The sequence below is a fragment of the Engraulis encrasicolus genome, chromosome 14, assembly GCF_034702125.1.
Source record: "Engraulis encrasicolus isolate BLACKSEA-1 chromosome 14, IST_EnEncr_1.0, whole genome shotgun sequence".
Lineage (NCBI taxonomy): Eukaryota > Metazoa > Chordata > Actinopteri > Clupeiformes > Engraulidae > Engraulis > Engraulis encrasicolus.
In genome coordinates, this window is record NC_085870.1 from 27,300,231 (window position 1) to 27,316,646 (window position 16,416).

At 43.2% G+C, this 16,416-nt stretch overlaps 2 protein-coding genes across 4 annotated transcripts in view; both read left to right on the plus strand.

Annotated features, from left to right (window-relative positions):
• The first annotated feature begins 58 nt into the window (after positions 1 to 58).
• sh2d5 (SH2 domain containing 5) lies at positions 59 to 8,598 on the plus strand. Of its 3 annotated transcripts, none has more exons than XM_063215305.1 (10): positions 59 to 339; positions 1,037 to 1,112; positions 1,250 to 1,330; positions 1,862 to 1,936; positions 2,414 to 2,560; positions 2,989 to 3,198; positions 5,484 to 5,814; positions 7,295 to 7,400; positions 7,870 to 8,026; positions 8,378 to 8,598. In XM_063215305.1, the coding sequence occupies exons 2-10, from the start codon at positions 1,062 to 1,064 to the stop codon at positions 8,585 to 8,587; spliced, it is 1,368 nt and encodes a 455-aa protein (XP_063071375.1). In that variant the 5' UTR covers positions 59 to 339; positions 1,037 to 1,061; the 3' UTR covers positions 8,588 to 8,598. The 3 variants fall into 3 exon arrangements, with proteins under 3 accessions (XP_063071375.1, XP_063071377.1, XP_063071376.1); XM_063215307.1 differs by having other exon boundaries at positions 60 to 339; positions 5,484 to 5,748; XM_063215306.1 differs by lacking the exon at positions 59 to 339 and having other exon boundaries at positions 867 to 1,112.
• A 1,347-nt stretch (positions 8,599 to 9,945) lies between these two features.
• Positions 9,946 to 16,416, plus strand: part of kif17 (kinesin family member 17) — a 27,021-nt gene continuing 20,550 nt past the window's right edge. The window contains exons 1-5 of the mRNA XM_063215308.1: positions 9,946 to 10,340; positions 10,715 to 10,861; positions 11,172 to 11,273; positions 11,666 to 11,855; positions 12,296 to 12,516. Coding sequence (XP_063071378.1) covers positions 10,110 to 10,340; positions 10,715 to 10,861; positions 11,172 to 11,273; positions 11,666 to 11,855; positions 12,296 to 12,516 — 891 coding nt within the window. The 5' untranslated portion in view covers positions 9,946 to 10,109. The remainder of the gene's footprint in view (positions 10,341 to 10,714; positions 10,862 to 11,171; positions 11,274 to 11,665; positions 11,856 to 12,295; positions 12,517 to 16,416) is intronic.

The following is a 16,416-nucleotide window of genomic DNA, read 5'->3' on the forward strand; positions in this document are numbered from 1 at the left end:
TAGAACTACCATGATGTGAATGAATACAAGTCACAGACCTGCTGGGTGGGGAGGAGTTGATAAGGTGACTCAGTCCAGACTTGCGAAATGGGAACGCTTTCGTCGGTGCACTGTCTGGGAGCAGGACCCCCTCCGTGTTTCACGAAAAGTCACAGTAAAGTCGACTTCTGTAAAGCGTGTGGCTGGCGAGTGTAGGCATAATCTGTATTCAAGAAAACGTTGAAGTGAGTGTTCTTTTGACATGTGGTAAGTCTTCAGACTTTGCGGCTGTCAGATTTACCACTGGACGCTCGCGCGCGCTCCGTGGTCACCATTTGGCGTGGATTATCGCCTGTCGAGGTATGTGTTGTTTTTAACTTGACCTATGTGACATTGATTCATTTTGACCAACTCATTCGTTTTGGCTTAGTTTTACGCATGCAGACCTCACACTTTTCGCAGCCATTCTGTATTCTCAAGTCTGTGCCTGTTTGAGGAAAATGTAGCCTTTTGGGCTGGATGTATGCCAACATTCCTTACAGGTGTTTGTAGTAGAAAGCACACTGGCATTTTCATCGATGCCTGGTAACATGTCAGCTTGGCTTTTCTTTCGTTTGTTGTTACATTTGTGTCCAACTCAGGCTAGACGGATTATTGGCATATAAAAACTTTGGGATTGATCCCCCCCCCCCCCATTCTATTCTTTTCTATTACTGTGTGTCTATGTTCCCACAACCTATTGGTCCCATATGACAAAGGCTTTTGACATTAATTTTTAGGCCCATTGGTCCCACAGCCCTCTATGTTCCCACAGTTCTAAGCTAGTATTCTAATTTAGGCCCTGTGTTCCAAAGGCACGTTCTGTTCACTGGGAAATGTGGGACCATGGAGTTTTGGAACATAGGGCCTATGTTTAAATATTTTCTTTAAAAAAATGGGAACATGGAGCATGGAGCTCCATGGGAAATGGGAACATGGAGCAGCAGGAATAAGCCGTGGGACCAAATGGGCTGGGAACATAGAGCTGACTCCCATTTACTTTCCTACTTTGCTGCAGGGTTGAGTGAATCAAAGCAGCCGTCATGTGTGACGTGCCCAGCAAGGAGGATGGCACCGTGACCAGGTCTGCCGAGGTAATGCTGTCATCTCCGCTGGATGCAAATACGAACTATATGTCCTTGATGCAGCCAACCCTTTTGAAGTGAAGGTGGATGGATCAGGCCTACGAAATACCTCTTACCCTCCCTGCATATTATTTTCGTTTCCACAGTATGTTGGCTGTTTTCCTGTGGATGACCGCTGCTTGGATGAGCAGATTCAACAGCTGCACATTCAGCTGAAGGCTCTCAGGGTAAGTATCACCAGTCTTTTGAGGGAGAGCTACCCCAAAATAAATTGAACATGACTAAATGCTACATGTGAAGTGAAAGCCCAACTGGGAAACAGCAACCACCAACCTGGTGGGTCGGGAGTCGAACTGGCAATCTATACAAGTCTGAGGAACCTATGTCTCAAGGTCCGATTGCGGCCCTTGAGGCCGTTTTATCCGGCCCCCGATATAATTTTAATGTTATTCAGCTTCACATGAAATATGACATATTTTGTAAGGAATCTTAGAAAATGCAATACAATTAAGTTATATTCAGGGAACCTAAAGAAGGTGGTGTTTGTTTAAAAGGTGGCTGCCTTAAATGTAGGCTAAAGTGAAGGAGGAAATCCTGGTTTGTGTTCATAGTACGGCCCTCAGACGACTTTTACGGCCCTCGGATGAATTTGAGGTGGCCCTTCGAATGAGAGAGGTTCCCCAACCCTGCTGTAACCGCTTACCCGTAGACTGCTGAATACCCATGACACGTGTGCCCTGTATGTGTTTTCTGCACAGAAATGCAAGAGAAGGAGGCCAGTATCTCTGAGGTTCTCCTTCAAGGGAGTGAAAGTATATGACGAGGATGAGACGGTAAGAACTTCCATTCTTAAGATCAAAACGTTTCCAATGAACATGCCTGGGCCAAGTTTATTTGTGGCTTTCAGTTTATGCTTTAGTGCTGCTGATTCACAGTGTCAACTGTGGAGGAGGGTGTTTTTACACCCCCCCTCCCACATTCCTCCGTTACTTAGTTTACTGGAATAAAACATGAAATCCCCCTCAATCTCAAGGCCAACTCCTTACCCATAAGCTCATATCCTCCACCTAAACAAGATTACTAAGAATTACACATCACTGGGTCATGTTGAATTTGATTTGTTAATAGATGTAGACCATCAATAGATGATCCAATAGATAACATGCGAAGGTGGAAAAATACTTTCTTTTCCAAAAAGGGAATGGGACATGCAACACGTGTTACTCCATCAGTACTAAGCCATAGGTTTCAATTGTCTTTTGGGGGCACGGTAGTGAAACTCTATGCTCCCCCTCTCTTCTCCTCCTCAGACACTCCTCATGGCGCACGCTTTACGCCGGATCTCCTTGTCCACGGCGCGGCCGTCCGACTCCCAGTTTGCCTTCGTCTCCCACAACCCAGGCAGTCCAGACACCCAGCTCTACTGCCACCTCTTCCAGGCCAGGCACGCCAGAGCAGTAAGGACCCAACTTCCAACACACACACACACACACATGGCCTGCCCTTTGATTAGTTTCTCTGGTCCTTCCCTCCGATTCTCAATGCATGTAAAGGTGAAAGGAAAGGCACAAGGAGGGGCGAGATTCCGTAGAAATGAAGCTGCCCGAGGTCCTTGATTGTTTTACAACTCCCATAGAACTTTTTGTTAAAGAGGGGCGGTGTGGCGCAACGCACTAAGCCCCCCCACATTTGGGCTCGCATGCCCAAGGGTTGCACCCAGGGTTCGAGTCCGGCCTGGGTCATTTCCCATCCCTACCCCGTCTCTCTCTCCACATTTGCTCATCTGAATTAAAGGCAAAAATCCCATAAAAATATATATTTTTAAAATGAACTTTTTGTTAAAAGTCAGAAAAATAAAGCCCGTTCTCTCTCCTGTATTTGCTAGGCCCAGTTCCTGAACCTGCTGCTGTGCCGCTGCTTCCAGCTGTCCTACCTGGACAGCCACCCGGAGGAGGCCCAGGACGAGAGCACGGAGGGCAAGAAGCTGACGCGCGTCCCCTCCCTCCTCAACCAGGGCTTCCCCCTCAGCGTCAGCGCCCTCGTCTCCTTCAGAAGAGCCCCTTTCCTGGGCCTCTTCCCCGGAGCCAAGGTCAAGGTGAGGTCATATTTAGAACACTGAGCTGACTCTTTAGCCAAAGTAACTTACTGTAATTTTAGGCACAGGTAATGCAATAGAATTGTCAACGCTGACTTAAACTTTTATTTCTTAATCTCTGTAGCACGTAGGGAGATATTTACATTTGTTTTTGTTTTTTTACAAAAGATAGCTTAAGCCTTCTTTTGTATGGCATCTTCTCACGAGGGCTGAAGTTTTGTTTCTGTTTTACTAAAATGTTCAGAGATGACCTCCCTTTGCAGAGCTTGTAAGCTGCCATACATGTATGTCTCAATGCAGAAATTTAGTTCAATACACGAAGGATTTCATTATCTTTTTGGAAACCTGTAGACATTTTCAGTGTTTTTAAATCACATTAATTTAGCTGACACCAAGGTCAGTAGTATGGGGCCAAAATGTCTGACTAGCCAGGGATCCTTTTAATGAATGGCTGCCTGAGGGAGATGGATAGGTTGATGGAGGAATTGAGGGCAAAAGGGCTTTTCGGATGACTGGGTCGAATTACTGGGGCTTTTGTAGTCTCTGTTGACTGAAGTGTCACTTACTGGCAAGAGGAAGTCACAAGTATGGTTTCATCAGGCAGATGTCCATTCCACGAGGGAAGTTACTATTGTATACGTAAAAATGTGAAGGCAACTGCAAGTTATCACTTTGTTATATGCCAACAATCATTGATTGAATCATTGATCACATGATGTTGCTATGCATGAAAATACTACTGATCACATATAGCCACATCCATTTTTTGTAATAGATCTGATTATTTTAGATGTCCATTATTAAGTAGGTATAGTTTTATTATTTTGTATAATTTAGCGACGTGTACAAGTTGTACTAGTGTACAAATATCTTTTATGTTGGGCTTCTTTGTTCGCATACCAGATTGCTACCTCCTCTTCAAACCCTGTCCAGTTCTGCTTTGCTGAAACTGAATTATTTACCCAGAGTCTTAACAGTGCCTGCCTCCCCTGTCTCCAGGCTCTATCAGTAACCTTGTAATCATGCCACAGTGCACCCACATTGTTGATGGTAAGATTAGAGAGCCGGTTTCTTGCTTAAAAGAGGATAGATACTGGTGTTCTAGTATTTGGCAGATTCCATTGTCCAGATGATCACTGTATGGGTTAAGAGAACCCAAGTAGACTGCGACCATGTCATATGTGAAATATTATTTACTGCCAGTTTTTAACAAACTGTATATTTGTTAGTTATGGTCGTGATTTTGTATGTACTATATGCAAAATCTTTGACTCTTTGACCTGATGTATCATTTGTTGTTTTAAGAGGTGGGGGTGTGGTTATGGTTGTGTGAAGAGATTCACTAGTTTGACGCCCTCTCGTGATTTCACATGGTAATCAAACATTTCAAACAAGCGATTTAAGGTTAGGGTTAGGTTTAGGGTTAAGGTTAAGGTTAAGGTTAGGGTTAGGGTTAGGGTTAAGGTTAGGTTTAGGGTTAGGTTTAGGGTTAAGGTTAGGGTTAGGGTTAGGTTTAGGGTCGTATGACGTAAGCGGTAAGTACCGAAAGGGCGTCGAACTAGTGAGTCCCGTTGTGTGAACTCTGTAATCATCTAGTCCAGCATTTTCAGCCTCTGGAATGTTTTGTATTCAGACTATGGCGTCATAACTTCTCATCTCTGTTTGGTATGGCCATTTCACTCTATCCAACAAGAACAGGCTGTGAAAAATGCTGGAAAATCATACCCCAAAAACCATTGGACTATCTTTATTGGACTGCAGTTGATAGGAAAACTATGAACATTTTAGATGATGACACCCACCCACTTCACCCTAAATTTGAACTGCTCTCCGCAGGGGGGCGCACATTGCAAGAAAAAAAACATCTACAAACATTCATTTATACCAAATGCAATTTCAATGGTTAACAAACAATGGAAAGGCTAGACTGGTGTAACTAAAAACAAGGGACTGGATCTGGTACCTGACTTGTGTATGATGTGTATGCTGGGAAGGGTGGCTAGAGGGAGGGGATGTATGCAACGATGTACAGTATATGTATTTACGTTTTGAGCAATGGAATGAAAGCCCATTAATGTTTTTTATATGGTGAGATCAAAGACAATGTTTATGCTTGCATGACAATTAAGTCTATTCTGTTCTATTCTACTAATCATTTTTATTGTCTAAGCTTCAAAGTTAACATGGTTTGGGTTAAAGAATATGGCGCAGGTTAACCACTCTTTTCGACCAATGTGAGCAGGGAACCTGACTTTTTTTTTCTTTCTGTCATTATTCCCCCATAGTCAAAGTCCAGTACCCCTGATCAGAAGCAGTCCAAGAAGGAAAAGGACCAGCAGCAGCATCCACAGTCCCAGACCCAGCCGCAGCAGCAGCATCGGCGCCCACCGTCCCTGCACAGCAGCCCAGATGAAGAGCCGGTCACCTCCCCCATGCTGACGCGGAAGAAGGCCATCCGCAACAAGGGCATGAGCTCCGGGGCCTACCGCTCCTTCACCTGCACGCCGCTCAAGCAGAGGCAGCTGCAGGAGCGCATGAACCAGGCTAAAGGTGGGGTGAAATTGTGGAGAACGCTGTCCAGCAGGGTGAAAGATCTCATTAGGCAAGTAGAGACAGGTCAGTTTGGAAATTGTCTTGAGCACCAACTGGGGGACGGAGGCTGAGCACTGTGCGGTGGTGGTGTGGGTTGGAGGAGGCATGATGATCAGACATGGGACACGCTGTCAATGGAATCACCCAAGACAAAGGCAGAACAGTACTACACTGGGTTTTGGATTTATTGACAAGTCACATTTGTGGCCTGAGCTGAAGATACAATTTTCAATCTCAAGCAATAAATATTCCTGTAAATGCCTTTTTTTACATTGCATTACACGTAGGTGACTCATTTATCCAAAGTGATTTTAAAGTTATTTTAAGTACAGGGTATTGCTTACAGTCCCAAAAACAGTTTGGGTTTAGGTGCCTTGCTCAAGGGCACTTAAGCCATGGAGTGAGGTAGAGAGTGGAACCACGGGATTTGAACCTTCAAACCTCTGATGTAAACCCCATCCCATTAACCATTAGGCCACAGCTGCCAGGTTAGTATAGTATCATTAATACGTTCGGAGAAGGCTGTCCAAGGTGAAAGATTTCATTAGGTAATGCACAGTCACTGTACAGTCCATTTGTAACATGTAGCACACCAGCTGTAGCACACCAACTGAGCACCGTGTGGTGGTGTTGCAGACATGATTGAACACTGTTCTGCACATTGTTTGGGTGAGAATTATTGATGAATTGGTCACTTAAGTCAGAGGGAGTCAATTTAATTTGAATACATGGGTTTGAGGCACAGTTGTTGTCTGAAGAGACAATCTTTTGTATCTCCATCAATATTAATCTAAATTACTGTCATAACTAGGGCTGGGCGGTATATCGTTAAAAAAAGCGATAACGGTTTTCACCTACACAAGGTTCACTTTTTGATAACAGAAGGGTTTTTTTTTAGTTTTTATTCCAAAACAGTGATTAAAATTGGTATTGAAATTAATTTAAATTCAGGATTTTATCTCATTTTTAAATTAAAATTCAGTCTTTTCTTCAGAAACATTGAGATGTGGGGGAAAATCGCCACTAAAAAACGTGCGGAGAACCGTGATATCAATTTTCATCTAGAAAACTGTGATACACATTTGTTCCAGAACCGCCCAGCCCTAGTCATAACCATTCATTTTGTAGTAATGTTTATGTAGCCCTCCATTCCCCTTCTTTCTTACTTGGTAGGGGTCATTGTTGGGGGAAATGTCCTCCAGCATAAGCAAACATTGTGTGGATTCCAATCTGCGGACTTCCGTCCTCCCTTGCTCACTTGCCTGTTTGTGACCTCATTGTGATGTCACTGTGTGTCTGACTTGCAATTGGGATGGTTAAGCTGTTGTGGCTAGGCTGAAAGCTGGGAAACTATTGTTTTTTCCACAGAGAAGGGGTCAGGAGGCGGGGCGAGGCCACAAGCACAAGTAGAGGACGAGAGTGTGCATATTGGAATCCACCCCTTGTGGGCCCATTACAGTACCACTGGGTTTACTGCAATGTTATTTTTACTTGTGTGAAACAGGAAAGGAGGAGCCAGGGAGTCCAGCGCGCCGTGCCCGTACCCCAAGTCTGGCCGAGTCCGAAGAAGCATTGGCTCAAGCGGTGTGGTGCTGGGCTGGACTCTCTAGGTGAGCCAGAACAAGAACTCTCCCTCCTTTCTCATCTTTTACTTTCTTTCTCTTTTCTCAGTCTTTCTCTGACCTAATGACACTTGCTGCTGCTTGTAGACATTTTGGATTCTCTGTTTTTGTTTGGTGGATCCTGCATCTGAAGAGGGCAGAATTGACTCATTTTCTGCAATACATAAAGACTAATTCTTAAATGTGGTCTGTTGTGGTATTTTAAATGTCATGGTGTTCAAATGCATAGCAGCTGGCTATACTGATAGGTAATGGTGGAATGGTGGGTAGGCTGGCTGAGGTGATGTCAAAACGGGGGATGCTCACTGCTATTCACCTATTAAAATAATGACTTTAAATTACAATAATAATTACTGTGTAAAATATCAATTGTCTTTGACCTTGTTACTTCACTTTATAGACGAGTCCCTAACTGAAAGCCAACGTGTTGTCCTTTCTCCCTCCCTTGGTCCACCAGTGACAGCAGCTCAGCTCTGCTGGCGGAGGACGTGCTGGGTGCCTACCTGCTGTGCCCCCACCCCAAGAAGCCCAGCCGGGGCACCCTCATCATGCGCTTCCCCTCCGGACTGGCCACCTACGCCATCAAGAACACCAAAGGAAAATACCTGCTGGAGGTCGGTTATCACACAGTCACTGCAAAATGCATTAGCCTTGGCATAATGGTTAGGAGTTGGTCTTTCAATCGGGGGGTTGTAGGTTCGAATTCTGCTTGACCTCTCCCTACACCTCCATCCATACATGACTGAAGTGCCCTTGAGCAAGGCGCCTAAACCCACATTGCTCCAGGAACTGTAACCAATACCCTGAACAATTCTAACTGTAACTCACTTTGAATAAAAGCATCCGCGCAGTGTATTGTAATGTAAAACATATGCTATATGAATGAATATTTGCTCTACATCTTTCTCCAGGAGTTGTCAGAGAAGTAATTGAACTCTCCTCTGTTGTCTGAATGTTTCTTCTAGGGATGCCACCATGGGTTTGAGAGCATTTCAACTTTAATAGACTATTATACGGAGTGCAGGGGGGAGCTGGAATGCCAGCTGAACTGCGCCCGTGTGAACCACTGCTATGAGTGGGAGGAGAACGTCGTCGCCAAACCCCAGAGTGCACTTCCACACTATGGCCTGAGGAGGGCCGTGCACAAGTATGGACATGGGAAGAGCTGGGTCTGATGACCACGTCTGGGGTTCAGACAGCGAGCTGTCTCTACTAAGACCACTGAGGAGTTAACCTTTTAACTGTACATTTTTAGATAGTTTGTACACTGGTACATTTTGATAAGGAGTTCCTTTTGTTGCTATTCCATTTTAGTTATTACATGTTCAGAGATATATGACGATCACTGTAAATCTGTGGCACTTTCTTTGTCAATCAATGGTTATGATTATTCCATTGTCTTAGCACTTGGATATGTGAATATATTTGTGAGTGGGTGTGTTTTCTTCTCTAGAGCCAACAGTCATTTGAGCCAGTACACTTATTTTACTCAATACTATTTATTGTTATCAAGTCTCTTGTTTTGTGCATTTATCTTTGTGCACACTTTGTGCACTTGTCTTTTGTTACGTTTTACGGGCAACCATATCTTAGTGCCTGTTGTTGGATGTGCTTGGTTACTGACAGCATTTAAACTTTATCATAACACTACGGAAGTCTTCCACGTGGGTTATCTGAATTGAATGTGAAAAATGTCAGCATTTCTACCTGTTTGGTTGCTGAAAGTAGCATGAACAGCATTGTCGGTACATTTCCACAAGTTATAGGCCCTAGGCCAGGGCTATTCAAATGGCGGCCCTGGGGCCAGATGCGGCCCTTGGAAGGCAAGGTTCTGGCCCCCAACAAGCCCCTTGAAATACTTAATTGGGTTTTATTTGTTTAATTTAGAGATAAAAGCCATAATACATACGTATAGTTCGGCCCCTTCACTGAGAGGAATTTGAAAAAGTGGCCCTCGTTGACATTTAATTGAATAGCCCTGCCCTAGGCCATGTTAGACTGACATGATTTAGAGTGTGTGTTCTGCAGCCTGCTTTTTTACTGTTCTTTTTCAAGAATTCAAAAATGTAACTGCATATTAACTTTTTTTTGTGCAGTCATTTTTTTATAAACGCTCTTCAAACTGCAATCTTGTTGTGAGATATTTATTCCTAACATTTTGTACCAAATGAAGTTAAGCCTACTTATTTGTCCCCAGGGGGGAATGGATGGATGCAAGAATAGTTATGCATGGGGACAGGCAGAATCTCCTGTGACTGAAGTTTATCGTTACCTAGCAACATGGAACGCCACGACACAAGGAACCTGTTTCTTTGTGGCTAGGTTTTATAGAACGAGCTGATAATGGTGTTTATCTAACCTCACTTTTACGAGGACACGACCTCGCATTGACGGATTCTGCGGACCGCCAAGGGTTAGATGCCGGGGAAAGGGGATGCTGCTGAGGTCGGGTCGAATTCATAGGACCGCTCATATCATGTATTTTATCCTGCTTTCAATTATAGCTACTTTATTAGCAAGCTAACTCGCTTGATGTCCCTGTTTAGGGACCATGGCTGTGGCTGAGTTTATGGCCAGCCTGTAGGCCAGTTATGCTGGGTCACTCGTACATTGTAGGGCGTTCGCAATATTTTGACTTAATCATGTAATAAAAACAGTTTCAACGTTAATTGGGATTATACTTGCATAAATTGCAAAATGGCATCAGAATCCGTGAAAGTTGTGGTTAGGTGTCGACCTATGAATGCTCGAGAGAAAGCACTGAATTGTAAAATTATTGTTTCAATGGAGACTAGTCTCTGTCAGTGCTTCATTGAGAAGCCAGGCGCCTCCAGCGAGCCACCGAAGCAATTCACCTTTGATGGGACTTACTTCATTACCCAAACCACGGAGCAAATGTACAACGAGATTGCGTATCCCTTGGTTGAAGTAAGTGATGTTCATCTATCATTCCATGACAAGACAGGCTTGTAAAACAACAACAAAAAGGTTCATAGCCCACTAACCTGTCTACATAAGCACCTGGGTCCAAGGTAATTGGATACTTGGATTTCAAATCTGAAACAGTATACCTTGGAGTTGGAACTGCAGCTTCCCTTATCATGTTACCAGTGTTGGTTTTTGACCTCAATGCAACAAGGGAAGGAAGAAGTTTAAGTTAAAACAACTGCTATCAACCTGTCCTTGTCAGTGATTTAATTTCCTATGTTAACTTAATGCACAATTTGATTTCTTTGTGCCTTTGTCATGAAAAACTAAACATTTAATGATGGTCATTCATTTGTCATTATGCTTTTGCACAGGGAGTGACTGAAGGTTATAATGGCACCATATTTGCTTATGGCCAAACTGGCAGTGGCAAATCGTACACCATGCAGGGAGTAGTGGACCCGCCATCCCAGAGGGGTGTCATCCCCCGAGCGTTTGAACACATCTTTGAGACCATCCAGGTACAGAACACTTGAATCACAAGTCATCATCATGGAAGACATAAGATGTATACATCACACCAAGGCTTAGAGCTTAAACTTTCTCTTTCTCTTTCACAAACTGAGAGGATGCACAGACACATGCCCGCGCATGCACGCACGCACACACATTGAAACACACACACACACACACACACACACACACACAGAGAGAGACCTTGCAACTCCTCCCCACATAGGTCGTACATAATTTTCTATTGCAGCAGTAATTTGCAATGCCAATTTCAGAATCCTGTGTGCCTGCCTGTTTCATGACTTTTTTCACTTGAAGTGTGCGGAAAACACCAAGTTCCTGGTCAGAGCATCCTACCTGGAGATCTACAACGAGGAGATCCGAGATCTTTTGGGGAAAGACACCAAGCAGAAAAAAGAAGTAAGGGATTTCTTGGTGGATTGGTCTGAACTTCTGACCATGTTGACTGTACAGTACTATACCTCCCCTTACCTGCCACATTGTGCATTATTACCTGTCTCTAAACCCACGTGGATTCTTCACAAGTGTAATAAATACATCAAAGGCATACAATATAATACTTCTGCTTCCAGCATAATGGCCATAGTATACCATGATTCATTGTACAGTAGATTTACTATCTGTTATTTACTGGCGTGTGTGTGTGTGTGTGTGTGTGTGTGTGTGTGTGTGTGTGTGTGTGTGTGTGTGTGTGTGTGTGTGTGTGTGTGTGTGTGTGTGTGTGTGTGTTTCAATGTGTGTGCGTGCGTGCATGCGTGTACATGCGTGCATGTGTCTGTGCATCCTCTCAGCTGAAAGAGCACCCAGAGCATGGCGTGTATGTGCGCGAGCTATCCATGCACACGGTACACAGCGTGGCGGAGTGCGAGCGCATCATGGCACAGGGCTGGAGCAACCGCTCGGTCGGGTACACCCTCATGAACAAGGACTCCTCCCGCTCACACTCCATCTTCACCATCCACCTGGAGATCTGCAACACCGGTTAGCAAGACATGCAAAGATAGAAGGATGTTTATCTGTCATATACCTGTACTGTAGAGACACTTTTATGCCACATGTCATGGAATAAATAATCGGTGCAAGAAAGTGTACAGAAGAAGTGTGTGTGTGCAAATGTGTGTGTTCAGTCCAATCATTAGGAGAAGCTTAATACGCAAATGGCATGAGGAATACATACTGTGCAATGCAACATGCCAGGGGAAGGATCCTCAAAGGGCCCGGGCCAGTATCGAAATTCAGGTCCCCGGCATAGCAGTGCAGTAGCCTGGTTCTCACCGACGGTGCGTGTGTGTAGCTCCGGAGCTACACACACGCACTGTCAGTGAGAACCAGGCTAGCAGTACTGTGCCCTACCGATTGAGCCACGGCAGGGCCATGTAATTCTCCTCTAACCTTTCTGGCCTTCCCCATTGGGTGCCCAGATGTGTCGGGTGAGGACCACCTGCGGGCAGGCAAGCTGAACCTGGTAGACCTGGCGGGCAGCGAGCGCCAGACCAAGACGGGCGCCACGGGCGAGCGGCTACGCGAGGCCACCAAGATCAACCTCTCGCTGTCGGCGCTGGGCAACGTCATCTCGGCGCTGGTGGACGGGCGCTCTAAGCACGTGCCCTACCGCGACTCCAAGCTGACGCGCCTGCTCCAGGTATGGGGTTTGTAGACAGCCTGCCAAGACTCTAAATAAAACTTTTGATGGCATTTTTTGTTAAAGGTTGGCAACCATGCCAGAAGTTATCAGCATGGACTAAGGTTTCAGAATCACCTGGTTGCCAACATGGAACTTGACCTTTAGGGTCAAATTTCAAGGTCAAAAGGTCAAAAACGGTGTATTTTGTGGTTGTTCTTTTCTGGGGGCTTCATATTCATGGAATTTGTTTTTCAAATGTTGGCAACCATCCTAGCAGTTATTAGTAAGGTCTGAGGTTTCAGAATATAGTGGTTGCTAAAATCATATTTCAGATTTAAGGTGAAATTTAAAGGTAAAATCAATAAATAAATCAATAAAATGTGGAGTTCACCTGTTTATAGGGGTCTTTTTTGTGCTGTTCTTTTTTTAAATGTTGGAAACTATGCTAGAAGTCATCAGTAGGGTCTGAAGTTACAGACTTCAGTGGTTGCCAAAGTCAGATTTATGATTTAAAGTCAGATTTGAAAATAAATGAAAAAAAGAAGTGTGTATCTTTGTCAACCAGTCAATGGCAGCTAGAGTGCTTAAATAGACTTTTGATTGTTAAGTCTTGTTAAAAGTTGGCAACCATGCTTTAAGTTATCAGGATGAACTAAGGTTTCAGAATCACTCTGTTGCCAACATGGAACTTGACCTTTAGGGTCAAATTTGAAGGTCAAAAGGTCAAAAACAGTGTATTTTATGGTTATTCTCTTTTGAGGGGCTTTATATTTATGGAATTCTTTCCCCAATGTTGGCAACCATGCTAGCAGTTATCAACAAGGTCTGAAAATGCCATTTCAAATTCAAGGTGGAATTTGAAGGTATTATAGAGGTCAAACGGTCAAAATTATATATATTTTGTGATGTGCTTTCATAAAATACAAATTGTTTGCAAGAAGTATTGGAGAATTAGTACCTGGGGCATGGGGTTTTCAAATATATTGATGAATCATGTGAATTAATGAATATACAGTATTTAGAATCCACATGGCCATTATTATTGTGGTCTGAATTACAGATTGTTTCTTTATTTCAAGTCAATAATTCATTGAACTGTGTAGCGTTGCACTTACTGTTGCAGTCCTTACAAAACATTTATCTCATGCTGATCATGTTCCATCCCTGTAGTGTTTAAACAGCCATCTGCATTACAACCACATGCAGGTATACAGGGCAGTCCATTCTTCAGGCAACTGCAGGCATGTGTACGACACTTGGTTCTACAACCACATGTAATCAGTTCTAAACAACTCTGTGGAACTGGAGGCTTCCTTTGCCACACAGCCACCAAGTGTTGGTCTACCACTTTCCAACCACCTGTCTCCTCAGGGCTTTCATCAACATATACCTTGTCAGACAGCAGCCATACCTTTGCCTGATGATTTGCATGTGCAAGATGCAATGCCAATGCATCACTTGTCGGTGGTAACATGTCAATTTCCCATTTGCCTTTCTGAAACAAACTCCTCCATCTACTTCAGGCCCATCCCGACCAACACCATGTAAAAGTTCTGGGTGTTGCAGGTATACAGTCCAACATGACTTTTTCCCATGTCCAGCAAAGGAGGAGACAGTATCACAACCAAGTATGTTTTCCACAATCTGTTTAGGAAGACTCTCATTGATAAGGTTTACTGGGTAGCTCTCATGTTCCTTGGAAGTCCCACTCATCATCCACACCTTGCAGGCTTGGTCCCTTGTGAAGTGAAGAAGCAGAAGGAGAACCTCAGTGTCACGACTCTTCACAATGATGTTCTCGTAACCAGAATTAATTGCTTCCAGCATATGCAGGATGATACGTGTATCAGCCTCTTCGTGGTTTGCCTGAAGACCAGGAATAATTCCACGTGTCGTGGAAAACCCACTGGGGATGCTTCCACCAACAACAATCTCTTTGTTTGTCTCACTTGTTTTAGAAAGTCTGCCACTCAGGAACATTGCAAGATCCTCCTTGTTTTCATCCAGTGCAATGAAGTTCTTCCAGACATGGGGAAGTTGAAAATCATCCCTATCTATCACCTTGCGAATCAGTCTCTTTTGACCAGCTCTTTTGTTCCTTGTAGCCGATTTGATAGACAAGGGTTTGTACTGTTCAAACACGACATCAACCCTGGACACTTTGCCACTCTCTTTCATCAGAATATTCTGAAAGTTTCTGGCATAATCACCAAATGTCCTGCAGTGGGATGGGTTTCCTAGTGACTGAATTAGTGCGTGGCCGTCTATGATGAGGCAGGTTTTCTCTGTGGAACAACCGATAGTTCATGCTCCAAGACCTTGTGGAGATTGACTGCCCGGCCAGCTTGTGCTGCATTGAAGAGTCTCTGCATCAGTTGTCTGTCTGCCTTGATTGTACTGCTGGCTTTCTGTTTCTGGTTCTGAACAGGAATCTCATACAGTGTTGCAAAAGTCTTAGACATCTGCCTTTTCTGGCTTGCAAAGTCCAGTCCCAGTCCCCCTCCTGGTAGAGAAGTTGTCCTCTTTGTCTTCAGTTCAAATGACCAGTTCAAATGACACATTTCAGAATGTCTAAGGTTGACTAGCCAGAGTTGCTCCATGATTTGCTAAATCAAGCATCTCACTATAAAGTATTGAGCTAATTATAATACAACAGTGATTTTGACAACAATTGGAATCTAAAACTTCAGGCACTACTGATGATTATTAACATTATTAACACTTATTAACATCTTTAAAAGAAGAATGGCATTACAATATATCCTCACAGAAAGATGAATCAGACAAATCACAAATAAGACATGTATTCATTTTACCTTCAAATGTAACCTGAAATTCAAAATTTTACCATGAGATTCTGGAATATCAGAGCTTACTGATAACTGCTAGCATGGTTGCCAACATTGGGGAAGGAATTCCATAAATATAAAGCCCCTCAAAAGAGAATAACCATAAAATACACTGTTTTTGACCTTTTGACCTTCAAATTTGACCTTAAAGGTCAAGTGCCATGTTGGCAACCAGGTGATTCTGAAACCTTAGTCCATCATGATTACTTATAGTATAATTACCAACTTTTAACAAGAATTAACAATCAAAAGTCTATGTAAGCATTCTAGCTGCCGTTGACTGGTCTACAAAGATACCGCTTCTTTTTTATTTATTTATTTTCAAATCTGACTTTAAATCACAAATATGACTTTGGCAACCATTGAAGTCTGTAACTTCAGACCCTACTGATGACTTCTAGCATAGTTTCCAACATTAAAAAAAAGAACAGCACATAAAAAGACCCCCATAAACAGGCGAACTCCACATTTTATTGATTTATTCATTATTTTTACCTTTAAATTTCATCTTAACTTTGAATTATGATTTAAGGAACCACTATATTTTGAAACCTCAGACCTTACTAATAACTGCTAGTATGATTGCCAACATTTGAAAAACAATTCCATGAATATGAAGCCCCCAGAAAAGAAAAACCTCAAAATACACCATTTTTGACCCTTTGACCTTGAAATTTGACCCTAAAGGTCAAGTTCCATGTTGGCAACCAGGTGATTCTGAAACCTTAGTCCATGCTGATAACTTCTGGCATGGTTGCCAACTTTTAACAAAAAATGCCATCAAAAGTTTTTTTAAGCAGTTTAGCTGCCCATGGCAGGCTGACTATTGTGTGCAAATTTAAAAAATCGTCATGATGGCAATATATCTACACCAATATACATATCTACACCAAGGATGAAAGCACTTGTTGTTGAACAAAAAACACAATAAAAAACAGAAGGCATCCGTGCTGCACCTTCATTCTTAATAAAATAAACTAAACTAAAACATTGTTGAAATGGTTTGGAACTCGCAAGCATCTGCCAAAACAATTACAACTTTAAGACCTGTTAATTTTCATTCAGTTGT

What these genes read in the sequence shown, in the direction of transcription:
- sh2d5 (XM_063215305.1), top strand. Translation starts at nt 1,062, where the DNA reads ATGTGTGACGTGCCCAGCAAGGAGGATGGCACCGTGACCAGGTCTGCC. An exon ending in TTCAGCTGAAGGCTCTCAGG is followed by an intron (nt 1,331 to 1,861) that starts GTAAGTATCACC and finishes TTTTCTGCACAG; the next exon opens with AAATGCAAGAGAAGGAGGCC. An exon ending in AGGCCAGGCACGCCAGAGCA is followed by an intron (nt 2,561 to 2,988) that starts GTAAGGACCCAA and finishes TGTATTTGCTAG; the next exon opens with GCCCAGTTCCTGAACCTGCT.